Source organism: Chiloscyllium punctatum, chromosome 4 (assembly GCF_047496795.1).
Source record: "Chiloscyllium punctatum isolate Juve2018m chromosome 4, sChiPun1.3, whole genome shotgun sequence".
In the NCBI taxonomy this organism is placed as follows: Eukaryota; Metazoa; Chordata; class Chondrichthyes; order Orectolobiformes; family Hemiscylliidae; genus Chiloscyllium; species Chiloscyllium punctatum.
Window position 1 is genome coordinate 36,497,813 of NC_092742.1, and position 20,323 is coordinate 36,518,135.

General features: G+C 45.5%; 1 protein-coding gene across 1 annotated transcript in view; it reads right to left on the reverse strand.

Annotated features, from left to right (window-relative positions):
• The window catches only part of lrrc9 (leucine rich repeat containing 9), a 242,353-nt gene that overhangs the window by 37,191 nt on the left and 184,839 nt on the right, over positions 1-20,323 (reverse strand). The window contains exons 27-28 of the mRNA XM_072568390.1: positions 9,987-10,095; positions 7,653-7,792 (exon numbers count right to left, since the gene is read on the reverse strand). Of these exons, the coding sequence (XP_072424491.1) occupies positions 7,653-7,792; positions 9,987-10,095 (249 nt within the window). The remainder of the gene's footprint in view (positions 1-7,652; positions 7,793-9,986; positions 10,096-20,323) is intronic.

The window sequence follows — 20,323 nt, forward strand, 5'->3', positions numbered from 1 at the left end:
TTGTGGCACACCACTAGTAACCATACTCCAGACGGAATACTTTCCATCAAACACCACTCGCTGCCTTCTGTCAGAAAGCCAGTTTCTAATCCAAACTGCTAAAGCACCCTCAATTCCATGCCTCTGCATTTTCTCCAACAACTTACCATGTGGAACCTTATCAAAGGCTTCACTGAAGTCCATGTATACCACGTCAACTGCCCTACCCTCATCTACATGCTTGGTCACCTTCTCAAAAAACGCAATGAGGTTTGTGAGACATGACCTGCCCTTGACAAAACCATGTTGACTATCTGAAATCAAATTGTTGCTTGCTAGGTGATTATAAATCTTATCTGTTATAATCCTTTCCAAAACCTTTCCTACAACAGAAGTAAGGCTCACCGATCTATAATTACCTGGGTCATCTCTACTGCCCTTCTTGAACAAGGGTACAACATTTGCAATCCTCCAGTCCTCTGGTACAAAACCTGTAGACAATGACGACTCAAATATCAAAGCAAAAGCTCTGCTATCTCCTCCCTAGTTTCCCAGAGAATCCTCGGATAAATCCCATCCGGCCCAGGGGACTTGTTTACTTTCACTCCTTCCAGAATTGATAACACCTGTTCAGAACTAACCTCGATCCTTTCTAGTCTAATATCTCATCCCTCATTCTTCTCCTCAACAATATTCTCCTTTTCCTGAGTGAAAACTGATGAGAAATGTTCGTTTAGCACCTCTCCGATCTCCACAGGGTCCACACTCAACTTCCCACTTCTGTCTTTGATTGACCCTATTCCTACCCTAATCATCCTTTTATTCCTCACATACTATAGAAAGCTTTAGGATTCTCCTTTATTCTATTTGCTAAAGACTGCTCACGTCCTCTCTTTGCTCTTCTTAGCTCTCTCTTTAAATCCTTCCTAGCTGATCTATAACTCTCCATCGCCTCATCTGAACCATCTTGCCTCATCAACACAAGTCTCCTTCTTCTTCGTAACAAGAGATGCAATTTCTGTAGTAAACCATGGTTCCTCTACCTTATCAGTTCCTCCCTGCCTGACAGGGACATACCGAAAAGGATGTGCAATATCTGTTCCTTAAACCAGCTCCACATTTCCGTTGTCTGCATCCCCTGCATTTTGCGACCCCATTCTATGCATCCTAACTCTTGCCTAATCGCATTATAATTTCCCTTGCCCCATAGGTAACTCTTGACCTGTGGCATGTACCTATCCCTTTCCATCACTGAACTAAACATAACTGAATTACGGTCATTCTCTCCAAAGTGTTCACCTACAACTAAATCAAACACCTGGCCTGGTTCATTACCAAGCACCAGATCCAGTGTGGCCTCCCCTCTTGTCGGCCCTTCGACATACTGTGTCAGGAAACCCTCCTGTACACATTGGACAAAAACTGATCCATCCGCCATACTGGAGTTACGGCATTTCCAGTCAAGGTTGGGAAGTTAAAGTCTCCCATAATGACCATCCTGTTCCTTTCACTCCTACCCAGAATAACTTTGTTAATCCTCTCTTCCACCTCCCTGGAACTCTGCGGAGGCCGATAAAAAACACCACGCAGTGTGACCTCTCCTCTCCTGTTTCTAACCTTCAGCCAACACTACCTCAGTAGACGAGTCTTCATCAAAAGTTCTCTCAGCCACCGTTATATTATCCTTGACTAACAAGGCCACGCCTCCCTCTCTTTTACCACCTCACCTGTTCTTAATGAAAGATTTAAACCCTGGAACCTGCAACATCCATTCCTCACCCTGCTCTATCCGAAATGTCTCCGAAATGGCCATAACATCGAAGTCCCAGGTGCCTATCCATGCTGCAAGCTCACCTACCTTATTTTGGATACTTCTGGCGTTGAAGTAAACACACTTCAAACCAGCACATTCCTGTGACCTTGAAATCCTGTCCCTGTCCTTCATACTCTCATCCTCCTGTGCACTGCAAACACACCTCCAGTTCCCATCCCCCTGCTGAGCTAGTTTAAACCCACCCAAATAGCACCAGCAAATTTCCCACCCAGAATATTAGTATCCCTCTGGTTCAAGTGAAGACCGTCCTGTTTGTACAAGTCCCACCTTCCCCAGAATGAGCCCCAATTATCCAAGAACCTGAAACCCTCCCTCCTGCACCATCCTCGCAGCCATGTGTTCAGCTGATATCTCTCCCTATTCCTTGCCTCGCTATCACGTGGCACATTCTATTCTAGATTTAACTAATTAACTGAAGTTAAATTCCCCAGCTTCTGTAGTGAGGTTTTAAATCCTGTGTCCAAATCATCATACTATTATTCAATAAGGGAATGAAGGATAAACCAGAAATGTCAGGCCAGTCAGCACAACCATAGTGGTGGGGAAACTATCAGAAGCAATCCTAAGGAACAGAATTAATGCACACTTGGAGAGGTAGATATTAAGCAAGTCAGTATGGTTTTGTTAAGGGGAGGTCATTTCTGACCAACTTGATTTAAATTTTCAAAGGGGTAACCAGGTAGTAGATGAAGGTAATGCATTTAATGTAAACCACTTAGATGTCCGCAATTCCTTTGATAAGATCGAGCAAGGGAGAATTATAGTGAAGGTAAGAGCCCATGGGATCCAAGGAAAGTGGTTAATTGGATCCAGAACTGGTGAGTGGCAAGAAGCAGATGGCGATGGTTGAGGGGTGTTTTTGTGACTAGAAGCCAGTCTGTAGTGAGGTTCTGCATGAATCAGTATTGAGGCCTTTGCTGTTTGTGGTATATATAAACAACTTAGATTTGAATGTAGGAGGGTTGATCAGCAAGTTTGCAGATGACCCCAAATTTGGAGGTGTAGTGGACGGCAAAGAAAGTTACCTCAGATTACAACAGGATCTTGATCAGATGGGCTGACAGACTGAGGAGTGGCAGATGGAGTTTAATTTAGATAAATGTGAGGTGTTGCACTTTGGAAAGGCAAATTAGAGCAGGACTGACACACTTAATGATAAGGTCATGGGAAGTGTTGCTGAACAAGAGATATAGAGTGCAGGTTCATAGTTTCTTGAAAGTGGAGCTGCAGGTAGATGGGATAGTGAAGGTGGTGTTTTGTATGCTTTACTTTATTGGTCAGAACATTGAGTACAGGAGTTCAGAAGTCATGTTGTGGCTGCACAGGACATTGGTGAGGCCACTTTTGGAGTATTGTGGGCAATTCTGGTCTCCCTCCTATCAGAAGGATATTGTGAAACTTGAAAGGATTCAGAAAAGATTTAGAAGGATGTTGCCAGGGTTGGAGGATTTGAGCAACAGGGAGAGACTGAATAGGCTGGGCCTGTTTTCTGTGGAGCTTTGGAGGCTGAGGGGTGACCTTATAGAGGTTTGTAAAATCATTAGGGTCACAGAAAGAGTAAATAGACTGTGTCTTTTCCCTGGGGTGAGGGAGTCCAGAACCAGAGGGCATAGGTCTACTGTGAGAGGGGAAAGATTTAAAAGGGGCGTAAGGGGCAACCTTTTCATGCAGAGGGTGGTACGTGCATGGAATGAGCTGCCAGTGGAAGTGGTGGAGGTTAGTACAATTACAACAATTAAAAGGCACCTGGATGGGTATATGAATAGAAAGTGTTTCGAGGGCTATGGGCCAAGTGCTGGCAAGTGGGACTAGATTAGGTTAGGCTATCTGGTCAACATGGATGAGTTGAACTGAAGGGTCTGTCCCCATGCTGGACATCTCTAGGACTCTATGATTCTAAGTGTGAGGTGGCGCAAACAAGGAAGGTAATGCATGATGAACAGTAGGACATTGGGAAGCACAAAGGATCAGAAGAACTTGGTGTGCATATCCATTAATCTCTTAAGATAGCAGCATCAATAGATAAAGTGGTTAAGAAGGCACATGGGATATTTGCCTTTATGAGATGGAGCAGAGAAGTTAGCTGGAACTCTATGAAATATTGGTTAGGCCACAGCTAAAATATTGTGTGCAGTTCTGGTATCCATATCTTAGGAGGGATGGAACTGCATTGATAAGGGTGTAGAAGAGATTTACCAGGATGTTGCCTTGGCTGCAAGTTTTAGATAGGAGGAGAGACTGTTTAGACTGAAGTTGTTTTCCTTAGAGCAGAAGAGACTGGAGGAGGGTGGGTGGGGGTGCCATGATTGAGATGTTAAAAAAAAAGAGTAGGAGATCCATAGGCAGGGTAGACAGGAAGAAACCTCTCTCTTGGTGGCAGGATCAATGACCAAGAGGCATGGATTTAAGGTAAGGTGAAAGAGGCTTAGAAGGGAATCAAGGAAAATGGTTTTGACCGTTAGAGTGGTGGGAATTTGGAACTCTCTGCCTGCAAGGGTGGTAGAAACCACCATAGCATTTAATAAGTATTTATATGTATACTTGTGATGTCAAGACACGCAAGATCAGGGGTAGTGAAGGAAATTTGTGCCTAGAGTCGAAGGATTTCGGGGAGGTCCTGAACGAATATTTGCTTTAGTATTCACTACTGAGATGGTCCTTGTCATTTGTAAGAACAGCGTGATATGCTTGAACAGGGTTGATGTTAAGAAGGAGGATGAGCTGGAAATTTTGAAAAACAGGAGGATAGCTCAGTCCCCTGGGCCATACAGGATACACCCAACCTTATTAGAGGAAGCGGGGGAAGAAATTGCTGCTCCTTTGGCGATGATCTTTGCATCCTCACTGTCCAATGAGTAGTGCTAGATGATTGCAGAGTGGCAAATGCTATTCCCTTGTTTAAGAAAGGGAATAGGGATAATCCTGGGAATTACAGACCAGTCAGTCTTACATTTGTGGTGGGCAAATTATTGGAGCAGATTCTGAGAAACAGGGTTTATGATTACTTGGAAAACCATAGTTCACTTAGAGAAAGTCAGCATGGCTTTGTGAGGGGCGGGTCATGCCTCACAAGCCTTGTTGAATTTTTTGAGCATGTGACAAAATATATTGATGATGGTAGGGCAGTGGATGTGGTGTACATGGATTTCAACAAGGCATTCGATAAGGTTCCCCATGATAGGGGTACAGGGATGTTTGGATACAGAATTGGCTGGCCAATAGAAGACAGAAGGTGGTAGTAAATGGAAAGTATTCAGCCTGGAGCTTGATGACCAGTGGTGTTCTGTACGGATCTGGTCTTGTGATTTTTATAAATGACTTGGATGAGGAAGTGGAAGGGTGGGTTAGTAAGTTTGCCGATAACACAAAGTTTGGTGGAGGGCCATTGTAGGTTGCAATGGGACATTGACAGGATGCAGAACTGGGCTGATAAGTGGCAGTTGGAGTTCAACCTGCAAAAGTGTGAAGTGATTCATTTTGAAAGGTTGAATTTGAATGCAGGATACAAGGTTAAAGGCAGGATTCTTGCCAGTGGAGGAACAGAGGGATCGTGGGGTCCATGCCCATAGATCCATCAAAGTTGCCACCCAAGTTGTTAGGGTTTTTAAGAAGGCATATGGTGTGTTGGCTTTCATTAGCAGGGGGATTGATTTTAAGAGCTGCGAGGTTATGTTGCAACTCTATAGAGCCCTGGTTAGAGCACACTTGGAATATTGTTTTCAGTTCTGGTCATCTCATTAGAGGAAGCATGTCGAAGCTTTAGAGAGGGTGCAGAGGAGATTCACCAGCATGCTGCCTGGACTGGAGGACATGTCTCATGAAGAAAGGTTGAGGGAGGCTTTTCTCATTGAAGCGAAGAAGGATGAGAGGTGACTTGATAGAGGTGTACAAGATTATGAGAGGCACAGATAGAGTGAATAGTCAGAGACTTTCTCCCAGGGCAGAAATGGGTATCACAAGTGGGAACAATTTTAAGGTGATTAGAGGAAAGTTTAGAGGAGATGTCAGAGGTCGGTTCTTTATACAGACAATGGTGGGTGCGTAGAGTCAGAGACATTAGGAACATTTAAGTGACTCTTACCTAGGCATATGGATGATAGTAAAATGACAGGTATGTAGGTTAGTTTGATCTTAGAGTAGGACAAAAGGTCGGCACAATATCAAGGGACGAAGGGCCTGTACTGTTCTATGTTCTAAGACTAAGGGCCAATTGCTGGAAAATGGGATTAGATAGTTGGGTGATTATGTTTTGACCAGCCACGATGGGTGAACAGTCTTTTTCTCTGCTGTAGATCTCTGTGATTTTATTATTGGATTGGGTCAGTGGATGACAATCCATGACCATAACTATCATTCTACTCTTCTTTACCAGTGTGGGAAGCTGATTTTCCTTATTGATGTATTCACGGTTTATTATATAATTCTCCAGTTAGCTACTGAAATGCAACATCTGTTTGATATTGAAGTTAGAGCATTTACAATATTCAATGTTTACTCTTGTAGTTAATAGGATTTAGTAATAATATACACAGAAACATCAGAAAATTCCAAAATTAATATTAATGCATTTATTCATATATTATATAACTAATTGAACTAAAAGATTAGCCATTTTTAAACTTTAAATTTTGAATGGTTGTTTCAGTTAAGGAATAACATGCACAGATCCCAATTTTCCTTCTAATTGGTAGGAAAGATGACTGGCTGTGCTTTTCCAGCACCACACTCTTCAACTCTATAACTCACTTTCTCCTGGTCCTAAAGATTGTATTCTTACAAAATTCTCATATTAGAACTTATAGCTTTCTCTGTGAGCGATGAGTAGGTAACTAAAATGAGTCACATATGAGTTGAAGTCATTTCTGGCAGATTAATAGTGGTAGCAAGGCTCTTGTGAGAAATCTCATCAAAAACCTTTCGAAGTGCACTCAGATCTTCCAGTTAGGATGAGAAATCCTTTTTCTGGCTCCAGTCAGACATAAGATTTCACATTTTTTTGATTTTTCTGAGTAACCTTCCGATGAAAGATCCTTCAGGATCAATTCAGTGCAGGAATCCTCAGCGGAAGCAGCAAAGACCATTTGCACAGAACTTAAAACTCCTTTTTATGGCCTTAGCCTACTTTTTTTTGGTTTATTAGAGGTTTTGAATATTCCAAAGTTTCTTTGCAGAGCTACAAAGGCAGGAGTGTAAAGAGATAGGGCAGATATGGCTGGTGGATAAAGTATTTAAAGGATCAGGTGAGTAGGTAGGTTGGGGTTGAGGGGGATGTCAGTCTGGTTTGGGGCATTGTTCAGGCAGTTGTAGTGAGAGTTGGGATGTCAGTGAGAGTAAACTTTTTTTTCTTTATTCATTTGCATTGTTGACTATATTAGCATTAATTGCCCATTCCAAATTGCCCAGAAGGTAGTTAAGAATCAACCATGTTGCTATAGGTCTGGAGTTACATGGTAAGGATGGCTGGTTTCCTTCACTAGAAGTCATGAGTGAACCAAATGGGTTTCTACGACAATTAACTGTGGTCACATGGTCACCACTAGGTCAGTTCTTTATTCCAGATGTATATTGAATTCAAATGTTACCATCTGCCATAGTGGGATTCAAACCCACGTCCCCAGAGCATTAGCCTGGGACTTTGGCTCGTTAGCCCAATGGCATTGCCGTTACATTGCTTCGGATTTATCCTTCCCCTCCTGAAGAAGGGCTTATATGATGTTCTTTGTTACTGACAGTAGAGAGAGGTGGAAAATATTCAATCTTTTGCTAGATGAATCACAAGGAAAAAAATTTAGTTGACTACTTTATATATAGTGATATGAAAGTGATTGTAATCACATACCTGTTGCTCCGGGAAAGTCCGGACTGTCCATAGCCACTGGATGAGACCTTCTGCTGAAGAATCTGTCTATTGGTCAAATGAAGTTGAGGCTTTTGTCTCGGCAAAATGGTCTCAATGTGGTTGTGGTTTAAGTAAAGCACCTTCATAATAAGCAAAAGATTAATTGTCAAGACTTCAGTTTTGTTAATGTACTTATTTACCAGGTCCTTGTTTTTTCAGTTGGTCTCTAGGAGGTACACAAGAGAACCATAGAACACACCTGATAATGAACAAAAATGTCTATGACTTATATTTCAGTAATAATAAGATTAGTTTCCTAGTTTATTTTTCTGTGAAATACCCATTCCCTGCGAAGAACATCACAAAGCAGGAGTGCAGACCTGTTTTATAGCATCCTATTTTGGTAACTCTAGCATTTTAAACACTAACCTTGGGATTACAGAGTTACCTCTGAAACTGCAATAGAAGCAGACCTATAGGTGAGATATGGCGCTTCCTACCACATTTTTCAGTGGATTGTTGGCTGCCTGTTCCAATACAGAATTGCCCACCCAGAAGGAAAAGCCGATACAACTTGGAAATTACAGAACTCAGCCAAAATTGTCTTGTACATTAGATTAGATTACATTACAATGTGGAAACAGGCCCTTCGGCCCAACAAGTCCACACCGACCTGCCGAAGCGCAACCCACCCATACCCCTACATACCCCTTACCTAACACTATGGGCAATTTAGCATGGCCAATTCACCTGACCTGCACATCTTTGGACTGTGGGAGGAAACCGGAGCACCTGGAGGAAACCCATGCAGACACAGGGAGAACATGCAAACTCCACACAGTCCACACAGGCGGGAATTGAACCCGGGTCTCAGGCGCTGTGAGGCAGCAGTGCTAACCACTGTGCCACCGTGCTGCCCAACGGTATATCTTAACATGGAACTCCAGTTCAGACCATACTGTTGCTGTCATTTCCAATTTTTACCATTTTTAAAATTTTTATTTCTTCTCGGGAAAAAAAATGGCTTCACAATTTGCCTCTGAATTTCCAACTTCAGTTTTCATAGTAACCCCTGAACACGTCAAAGATGATTAAAAACAGTGTAAACACAGAAAAGATGTTCCCAATGACTGGAGAGTTCAGAACCAAGGGTCGCAATCTAAGAATATAGAATAGACCACTTAGGACTGAGAGTGGTGAGCCTGTGGAATTCTCTGCCACAGAAAGCAGTAAACATTTTGAATGTTTTCAAGGAGTTAGATAGAGTTCTTAGTGCTGAAGTGATCAAAGGATATGGGAAGAAACAGGAGCAGGGTTCTAGAACCATGACTATAATGAAAAGCAAAGCAAGCCGATGTGCTGAATGGTCTATTCCCACTCCGAATTTCTATGTTGCTATGAAGAATTTTTTAAAAAATTGTCCCTGGTTCCTGAGGAATTTTGTTTTATCAGTAGCAAGAAAGTGCAAATTCTAGATCTTCACTACACAGCTGTTATTTCCATTTCATCAATGTTATGTCCTACTAGAGGGCAGTTCTACAGACCAATTTAATTACTTAGGATAGGAAATTCTGTCAATCTTGGGGCTGGACAGGCTGCTAGAAAAAAATATACCTGTGGCATTCAGTGAATAGCAGTTAACATGATCAGTATTATAAGTACACTAAAATGATTAAAGAATATTTAATTGCACCTGCCTATGAATTTTGATTAGCGCCTATTTACCATTGAAATAGAGTCATTCAGCACAGAAGACTCCCTTTGGCCCATTGACCTATCTATATTAAACCCTTTTTCCAGCATTTGGCCCATGCCTTGAATGTTATGACATTGAGTGTCTAAATGCTGCAACAATTTGTTCTAACTTTATGCATATGTTGATCAAGGTAAAAACAATGACTGCAGATGCTGAAAACCAAATACTGGATTAGTGGTGCTGGAAGAGCACAGCAGTTCAGGCAGCATCCAACGAGCAGCGAAATCGACGTTTCGGGCAAAAGCCCTTTCCTGATGAAGGGCTTTTGCCCGAAACGTTGATTTCGCTGCTCGTTAGATGCTGCCTGAACTGCTGTGCTCTTCCAGCACCACTAATCCAGCATATGTTGATCAGTCCAGTGTAATGATAGTTGCAGTAAGGATGGCTAAACACAAAGGGTTGTATGTATTTTACGTACCTTAGATAAACATATATACTGACCCAAATATGGATAATGAGGAATAGAAAGTGACTGGGCAGTATATCAACATCACTACTACAATTTATAACTTGATTTTTTTTCAAAATCTTGCAGTAAATTATCTAAATAGAGAAAAAAATATTTTTAGAAGACTCACTTTGACACGAGGGAGATAGACAAGACCACTGAAGGATGTAAGATTGTTGCGTTCCAAATTGATTCTTTGTAAACGTCCAAATTTCTCAGAAGGTCCAAGATCTACAGATCTGTTAAAAAGTATAAGTAATTGACACTAAATAATGATACTTATGCATTTGCTATTGCAACTGTTGCTACTTTTTAACTTTTCAACTAAATCTTTGTATTTCTTAATATTTGCATGAAATGATCACAGAATTACAAGAGAAATGGGCCTTTATATCCAATTAATGCATGTTGGTGTCAATGTTCTATATTAACAACTTTGCTAATCTCATACATCCATCTTGTTTTTATTTTCATTTCCTTCAACGGATGAAAATAACATATTTAATGTTGTAGCAATAATGGCCAATTAAAGGATGAGTGCTATAAGACTTCAGATCAACCCATTTCCTATTTTTACCTGTATGTTAAACCCCTTTCATAACTGTTCACAATTTTTTAGTCATAATTATTTGTAGTCTTAGTAACTTGGGTGTTAGTTTTTATTACTGATTTGTAATAGCATTTGTAAGTATATACTCAATTGTAGAGGGCTTTTGACAATATTGCTTGCAGTGGACAGACAAAGTGCTGTTGAAAGGAGGAGGGTAATAATGACAGAAGTCATTTACAAACAGATGGACAAGAAGTAAAACAATGTCTTTTTTCTGATTTGAACACTTGCAAAAACATGTTTTTTTCATTTTGACCTGATAAGATAAAAACAAATAATATTCCTATTTAAGAAGGCTTTGGATAAGAAGGGCTGAAGTTGTTTGTTCTAATCAGGAAAGAAAATTGTAAGATCTAGTTTAGAAACAATGTACCTTTGTTTTGCAATCTTGTACATCGCCTATTAATTTAAATGCATGGTACCTTTATTTTCTTTTGCACATCGATTTTAGATCTGCAGTCAAGTTCTACATTCAAGGTGTAATTTTTGTGTAACCATATTGCTGGAATACTGCATAGCCTAGCACCTTAGAGAGCAGTAGTTCAGAATCCTACTTCTTCAGCAAAGATAGCAAGGTCATTGAACCTCTAAGCATTAATCTGCTGACTGGCCACCTGTCTTCAATGTTTCACTTCTAACAGCACTTCAAAATTTCTAGACTGATTCCATCAGGGCCCTCTGTGCTGTATCTGAAAATCTTAGGCTCTCACAACAGTTGTTTCAGGCATGTCTGAATTTACAATGGTGCTTTATCTTGTTAATCAACAAATGTTTGGCACGCCTTTAAGTGGAAATAAGCTGCCTGTAAAGGGAATCATAGGTAAGTCATTGTCAGACTCCAATTAGGCAAGTTGCCAATGAACCATGTAAGAAGCATTGGCAACCTGACTATTCAATAATAATGACACAAGGCCTAACTTTATACTTTATGGTGGTAATGTGTTCAGGTGCAGGCTGAGTATGCAGTGCCATTTCTGAACTTCAAAATGTCTTACGTATCATTGACTCAGGGCAAACTGAAACCTTACATTTTTGGGCATTGCACCTTAGGAAAGAATTATTGGGCTAGGAGCATAAATTTACCAAAGTATCTAGGTCTTGAATGATTAACATTAAAGGAGAGGTGACACAAACTTGAATGTATTCTCTGGAACATAGAAGATTAAAGGCTGATTTGAACAAAGTTTTAAGACATTAAAGAGAACAAAGCGGATTAAAATGCACCTACATGTTCTTTCTGTTGTACAAATGCAGTAGATTAGTTGAAACTATTGTGACTATTTGGGGAATCTACGATTTGAAGGCATTGTCCAAAGACTAGAGCCATGCTTTTCAGCAGTAAAATTAAGAAACACTTCTTTATGTAAAGCACAATAAAAGTTTGGAACTCACAATATCAAGTGGCAATTGATGGTAATTTTAAATTAATTTGCAGTGGATACATTTTTGGTAGCCATAGGTATCACAAAGGAATATAGAACAAAGCCAATTGTATACATTCAGGTTACAGATCAACCATGATCCCAGCAAATGGTTTTGTAGTGAATGGAACAATTGCTAGGTGAATCTCATTTACTATGAGATCCTTGATTGAAGTTGTTTGTCTGGGCCAGTCCAGGGAGCCCTGGCTGGCAAATTATGGACAGCAGATTTAGAATCTCCTAGTTTAGGGAACTGATTGTGTACTGGCTGGGCCACAGTCAGTATGTACTGTTAATCTGGAAAGCCCTGGCTGATTGATCTAAACAGGAGATTCAGAGTCTTCTCAATTTAGGGGACCAACTCTATGCTAGCTGGGTCACAGTCAGTGTGTTGGTTTCTGCTTTTTTTGTGGAGAAACCTGATTCCTGGACTGGCTGAATTATTTAGCCAGTTTGTTAACAGGTATTCCTCTTTTTTAGTGAGGACTGATTTCTAAACTGTCTGATCCACACAGCTAATGTGTTTCAGGTGTAACTCAGTTCTCATTAGGGAACTGTTGTTTCGCTGGCTGGATACAGCCTGTGTATTACTCTCTTCTCTTTTACTTTGAAAAGAGGACAATGTTGATTTTGCGGCAGGGCTTAGCCCTTGGATTCCAGTTTTCTTTGTTTTTTTTGTATGTGTCTTCACTGTTTTTTGGTGTTTGGACTGTGTCCTTGTAAGAAAATATATCTTACCAGATGAATTGTTCCTGTGGGTAAACCTGGCCCTGGGACTTGGCCTCTGTAAAGATTGAACACCTGTGTGTGTGCTGGGAGGTGAGCACTTGCTGCATCATGGAGGTTGGGAGTAGACCAAACCCCTGTGAATTAATTGCACCTTTACAATGAACTGTGTTCCTATAAGTGGGCCTGGTTCTCTATAGATGGGCCAGGACTCTATGGAGACTGAACACCTGTGTGCCGTGGGGTGTGGATTTGTCGTCTTCAGGAGTGGACTCTGCAGTTTGGAGTGGGCTTCATTTCTGACAATGCACTTTGTCTACTGGAGTGGACTCTGGTCCTGGGAATGGACTCTACATTTTGAAGAGAACTGTTTATGGTAATGGACTCTGTGTACCAGAAAGGACTTTGTTTTTGATAATTGACACTGTCTTGTTGCTTGTTGGGGTTACCACCTGCACTATCTTGTGTGTCCCTGGGTCTGGCAGGCCTCACTGTGAGCTGGGAGGCTCATAGGTTGTTCTGAAAGCTGTCATCCTGAGAGCGGGAGGGTGGGTAGGCCGTCCTGTGAACCTGAAGGTGGGTAGGCTGTCCCGATGCCGGTTGCCTTGAGAGCCGGAAGGTGAGTAGGCAATTCGGAGCGCCGTCGTCCCAAGAAGGGGTAATCGGGATGGGCTGTCCTAGAGGTGTCCGGAAGGTGTCAGAGCAGCAGAGAGCCAGAAGATCTGTAGGGGCAGGCCAAGATCTGGAAGGCTCGCCATCCCAGGGAAGGCGATGGGCTATCCTAGAGGTGACCGAAAGGTGTGTCAGGGCAATCCACAGGCCGGATGGCGCGTCAGGGCGGACGAGAGCCAAATGGTACATAGGGGCAGACTGAGAGCCGGAAGGTGGGTAGGCCGTCCTCAGCACTGCCAGCCTGGGCAGGTATGGGGGTGGGCTGTCCTAGAGGTGGCCGGAAGGTGTGAAGGGCGGTTAGGGAAGCTAGAAGATGTGTAGGCTGTCCTGACCACTGTCATCCTGGGGTGGTTGGGGAAGCAGGATGAGCTGTCCTAGAGGTGGCTGGAACGTATCAGGACAGACCGACAGCCGGAAAGGGCGTAGGGGCAGGTTGCCTTATAGAGTGGTTGGAAGGTGGGAGGGATGGGTGGGTTGTTGGAGATCTGTATTTTATACACTGTTTACGTAATTGGATTGCTTTATACGTATTTGTCATTGTTACTGTTTTGTGGTGACTGAAACTGGGATTTGAGGTTTGTCCACATTTCCCTGAAAATTGGTTGAACAGTAGGGTTTGGGGCCTGGCTTTGCTGCTCCTCTCCCTTGTAAAATTGCTGTTTCTTTGTATAGAGCTGTTAATGTTAACTGTTTTGTAAACTGTATTCTTTAATACAAAATAAACAGGAGATTTAGAATCTCTGAAGTTCAGGGAACTGACTGTGCTGGCTGGGCCATACTCAGTGTTATAACTGTTGCTGGTTTCTGTTTTTTTGAGGGGAGGGGGAGGGGGAGGGGGAGACAATTACCTGATTCCTGAACTGGCTGAACTATAAAACCCAATTTGTTAACTGGTATTCCATTTTTGAGGACTGATTTCTAAACTGCCTGACCCATACAGTCAATGTGTTTCAGGTGTAACTCAGTTCTCATTAGGGAACTGTTGTTTCACTAGCTGGTTACAGCCTGTGTATTACTTTTTTACTTTGAGGAAAGAACAATGTTGATTTTGTGGCAGGGTTTAGCCCTTGATTCTGGTTCTGTTTTTTTAAAACGTTTTCTCTTTTTTTTGGTGTTTGGACTGAGCCCTTGTGAGAAAACACATCTTTCCAGGTGAGCTGTTCTTGTGGGTAGGCCTGGCCCTTTGTCGGTGGATTAGGCCTCTGTAAAGACTGTAAAGACTGTGTGTGCTGGGAGGTCAGAATTTGCTGTGTCCTGGAGTTTGGGAGTGGACCAAACCCCCGAGTTACTGCACCTTCACAATGTACTATATTCCTGTGAGTAGGCCTGGTTGTGTGTGGATAAACCAGGCTTCTATGGAGACTGAACATTTGTGTGTGTGTGCTGTGAAGTATGCATTTGCTGCCTTCAGGAGTGGACTCTGACAATGCATTTTGCATACTGGAGTGGGCTCTGCTCCTGGGAATAGACTCTGCATTTTGAAGAGAACCATTTATGATAATGGACTCTGTATACCAGAAAGGACTCTGTTTGTTGGTAATTGACTGTGTTGTAGCTTGGTGGATTTTTCACCTGCACTGTCTTGAGTGTCTCCCTGGGTCTGGCAGGCCTCGCTGTGAGGTGAGAGACTTGTAGGTCATCCTGCAAGTTGGAGGCTAAGTATGCCATCCTGTGCACCGGAAGTTGGGTAGGCTGCACCGCAGCCCTGGCCAGGGCATTTGGAACACAGTCAGGGTGACTGTGAAGAAGGTGGAGGAGCACAGACTGGTGGATCGGACGGTGTTTGTGAAGAAAGTTCTGCTGGAGTGCTGCGGGTTTGAAGCAGCAGATGTGTACTGCCTGCAGGATTTCCCTGGGGCAGGCTATTTCGACGTGACCTTCAGAAGTGTGAAGAATTGTGAGCAGCTCCCGAAGGTCTTCAAGGAGAAGGAAGGGGAACCTCTGTTCTCCATCTTGTCGGCGGTCCCATTGTGTGTGCTTCCTGCACAGAGGAGTCGGGTTGTAACAATCCAGATGTACAACCCTTACGGCCCGGCAGCAGATGTCCTGACCTTCCTGAGAAGATACGTCCAGGTCGAAGGAGAGAGTACCAATGTGGTCGATCCTTTCGGGATCTGGACCAGCAAACGGCAGGTCAGGATAACCCTGAGGGTCGATGCCAGTGGGAACATCCTCCACCCACCCTCCAGCTTTGCCATCGGAGGAAGCAGAGGTTGCCTGACATACACAGGGCAGCTGAAAGTGTGCCGAACCTGCGGGAGGTCAGGCCATATGGCAGCGGATTGTAAGGTGACCGTTTGCCGAAACTGCAAGAGGGAAGGCCACCCGACCAAGGAATGCAAGGAGGCCAAGAACTGTAATCTGTGCAGAGAGGTGGGCCACATGTACAAGGCCTGCCCAAGATGAGGAGCCACCACCTATGCACAGATGGCTGGAGGTGGCAACATGAGCCGGGGAACGACTAAGTCCAGCAAGGTACCGCAAATCAGCACAGGAACGGTGTCTGGAGGCACCCAGAAGGAAGGGCAGGCTGTAGCAGAGCAGGCGGCAGACAGCAGGGAGATGCAGCAGCCGATCCAAGCTCCTGCAAGACAGACGGAGGAGATGGAAGAGGAGGGATCAAAGGAGGCAGAGCAGTGGATTACTGTCAAAAGCAGGAAGAGGAAACCTCTCGAGGGCCCCAAAGCCACCAAGCGAAGGGGGAAGAGACACCTACAAGATGAGGATACAGGCAGCTCCTCCGATGGTGAGGACGGGCGCAAGAAGGGTCGTCACCGGAGGAAGAGGCAGAGCGCCGTGGGGAGAAAGGAGGGCAGCACCACCCAAGAAGGAAAAGTCGATTCCTCTGAGGGGGTGGGTGAAGGCCTCCCCCTACCCGGTGAGAACCAAGGGGTACCCACCGGCCCACAGCTCCAGGTAACTGGGAGCAGCGGCCCTGTGATAGCCCTGCTGTCAGATGGAGAACGGGGCGATGCGGACCCTGGGTCCGACACGATGACACTAGAGCGGGGAAATGACTCCAGCGTGGAGCTGGACAGCTACCTCAGCCCTGGGCAGGTCCAGCAGTTTGCTGCCACCACGGGGATGCACGCAGCTACCCCACAGGAGCAAGACCAGCAGCAAATGGACACTGTTAACCTCGCAAACTAGTAAAATGGGGTTTAAAATCGCCAGTATAAATGTGCGTAGCATCAAATCGGCTACGTGATGTGTTTCAACGCTGGCCTTCCTGGCCAACGTCAAAGCCGATGTCCTGTTTCTGCAGGAGTGTGGGATACCGCACCTCAGCAGTTGCAGGAGACAGTCGAGCTTGTGGGCCCATGGGCCGTCAGTGTGGTCAGGGGGCAACGATAACCGCTCCTCAGGCCTGGGTATCCTGTTGCGGGGAGGCAACTTCACTATCTCCGAGGTTAAGGAGGTGGTGGGCGGGCGCCTCCTCGTCACGGACGTTAAATACAGAAACGCTCCCGTGAGACTAATCAACATGTACACCCCAGCAGGTAAGAGTGAACGGTTGGCCGTCCTGCAACAGCTTCCACTGTTGCTGGTTACATCCAGGCCGGTCATTCTGGCCAGAGACTTCAACTGCATCATTGATGCAGGTGGACGATCCGGCGGGGGGGACAGTAAACTGGACGCTACGTCCAGAGCCCTGAGGGGAACGGTCAAAGATGCCAAGCTGCACGACGTCTTCAGCACCCCCTGCAAATGGAGCGCAGCGTAGATACACCTGGTCACGGACAGACGGGTCTATCCGCTCAAGGATAGATTACCTGTTTGTGTCCCGAGCGCTCTCGGTCAGAACCACCAACGTCAAGCCGGTGATCTTCTCTGACCACTGCCTCCTGCTGGCCGACTGTCACCTACAGGACGAGCAGCGGGCAGGCAAGGGAACGTGGAAACTGAACACCAAGCTGTTGACCCCGGGAAACATCGAAGAGCTCAAGAGGGATTACGCAGGTTGGAGAACCATGAAGCCCCTCTTTGAGTCTCCAGCAGACTGGTGGGAAACGGTAAAAGGGAACATCAAGTGGTTCTTTATCTTCAAAAGTGTTCAGGAGGCGAGAGAGAGGCGGGGAAAACTGTCCCAACTCCAGGAAAGCATGCAGAACCTGCTCCTGCTGCAGACGATCGGGGTCGATGTCATGGAGGACCTCCAGGAGGTGAAGGGCTAGCAAGCCTCGCTCTTTGCCTCGGAGGCCTCCAGGATAATCTTCCGGTCCAGGGTCCGCTCGGTGGAGCAGGACGAGACGTGCTCACGTTTCTTCTTCCAGCACAAAGAGAGCTCTGTGCTCAGCAGCCTGAAGGAAGAAGATGGCTCAGTAACGTCATCTAAGGCTGACTTCATGAGGATCAGCAAATCCTTCTATGCCAGTCTGTATGACTCAAAGCCAATCGACAGTGCGGCATCCCAGTCATTCCTGTCCTCTATCACGGAGGTCCTAGATGACGGAACACAAGAGAGGCTGGACCAGCCGCTATCTCTGGATGAGCTGACCAAGGCCCTCGAGTCCTTCGACAAGAATAAAACTCCCGGAAGCGACGGCTTACCGGTCGAGATTTATTCCGCTCTTTGGGACTTGATTGGCCAGGACTTGCTGGAGGTGTACGTCAGTATGCTTCGGGCAGGTACCATGAGTGAATCCATGAGGAAAGGCATCATCACCCTCATCTACAAGCAGAAGGGGGAGAGGGAGGAAATTAGAAATTGGAGACTGATCTCACTGTTAAATACAGACTACAAAAGCTTGTCAAAGGTCATCGCCAACTGGGTCAGATCTGCTCTGGGATCGGTGATCCATCCGGACCAAACCTGTGCTGTACCGTGCAGGAAGATCTCTGAGAGTCTTGCACTCGTCAGGGATACGATCGCCTTTGTGAAGGACAGGGGGGTGGACACCTGCCTCATCAGCCTGGACCAGGAGAAAGCCTTTGACAGGATATCGCATACATATATGAGGGATGACCTCTCCAAAATGGGCTTTGGGGAGGGAATCGGAAATTGGATCAGACTGCTCTACACCAACATTGTCAGTGCAGTCTCAATCAATGGGTGGGAATCAGATAGCTTCCCTGTAAGATCTGGAGTCAGGCAGGGATGCCCCCTCTCACCCGCCTTGGTTGTGTGTTGCATAGAGCCATTTGCCGAATCCATCAGGAAGGATACGAGCCTGAGAGGGGTGACTATTCCTGGCAGCGGGGGCCTACAGGTTAAAGCCTCCCTGTACATGGATGACGTCACTGTTTTCTGCTCGGATCCGCTGTCCGTGCACAGACTCATGTGCATCTGTGACCAGTTCGAACGGGCCTCGGGGGTCAAGGTAAACCGAGGCAAGAGCGAGGCCATGCTCTTCGGGAACTGGGCCAACCAATCCTCTATCCCCTTCACCGTCAGGACTGACCACCTGAAGGTGCTGGGTATTTGGTTAGGGGGGGCTGGGGCGTGCGCGAAGACCTGGGAGGAGCGGATCAGGAAGATGAGACAGAAACTAGGCAGATGGGAGCAACGGTCGCTCTCCATCGCGGGAAAAAACCTGGTCATCGGGTGTGTGGTACTCTCAGTATTGCTATATGTGGCACAGGTCTGGCCTATCCCCAGAACCTGTGCCGCCGCAGTCACCCGGGCCATCTTCCACTTCATGTGGAGATCAAAGATGGACCGGGTCCGTAGACACACAATGTATAAAGACCGGTGCAATGGGGGAAAAAACACGCCCAATGCCACCCTCACCCTGATGGCCACCTTTATGTGTGGCTGCATCAAGCTGTGCGTGGATCCCCGGTACGCAAACACCCAAGTGTCACTACGTACTGAGGTTCTACCTGTCCCCAGTGTTGCGAAGGATGGGCCTGGCCCCGCTGCTGTGGAACGCTCCAAGTAGTTGGACCGTTCCGTGCCACCTGTCCTTCATGGAGAAATTTATGAGGAAAAACACCTTTGACCACAAGTCCATCAGGAAGTGGTCAGCACGTAGTGTCCTTGAGACCCTTCGGGAAAAGGATTCGAGCGGTTCCCTGAGCAGACTGTCAAAGCCATTTGGCAGACTGACTCATCGCCAGAACATTCCAACAAGCACCAAGACATGACTTGGCTGGTGGTGAGAAGGGCTCTGCCTGTGAGATCCTTCACGCACGCCCGGACTCTCTGCCGCACCGCACGCTGTCCTCGAAGTGGCTGCGGGGGGAACAAGACTGTCACACACCTCCTTCTGGAATGTGCCTATGCAGAGGAAGTCTGGAGAGGAATGCAGTGGTGCTTGTCAAGGTTCGTCCCGAGCAGCGCCGTGACGCGGGACTCCGTGCTCTACGGCCTGTTCCCCGGGACTCACACCGAGACGAACATTAACTGCGCCTGGAGGATCATCAACTCGGTGAAGGACGCTCTCTGGGCGGTCCGAAACCTGTTGATCTTCCAGCTGAAGGAGTTGACCCCGACTGAGTGTTGCAGACTGGCACATTCCAAGGTCCAAGACTACGTGTTGAGGGATGCGCTGAAGCCAAGGCGCGGTAGGGAAAGACCACCGTGTAACATCTGCCTGCCTAAAGAAGAACAGGGGGTCCATTCGGACGTTTTTTGGGCTCTGCTGATGCCTCAGCTAAATATATGTGCATAAGATTGAAAAATGCACAGACCTGTATATAACAGTGATAAATTCTGATCTGTGTATGTAAATATTGACATATGTATGGCATGACCAAATGTACAGACCATCAAATCATTTTATGAATAAAGTATATTTTTGAAATAAAAAAAAGCTGGAAGGTGGGTAGGGTACCCCGATGCCAGTTACCCTGAACGCCAGAAGATGGGTACGCTGTTGTCAGCACTGTTGTCCCAAGAAGGGGTAATCGGGATGGGCAGTCCTAGAGGTGGGAGCAGCGGCCGAGGAAAAACGAACCCGGGAGACTACAGCTAAGGTAAGACAGTTTGTTTCAAAATTACTTACCTGTAGCGGGCAGCGGAAGTGAGGTTGGAGCGCATAGCTGGGCGGGAAGGCAAGTGATTAGTATTTGAGTGGGTGTGTTCTAAACCCCAGG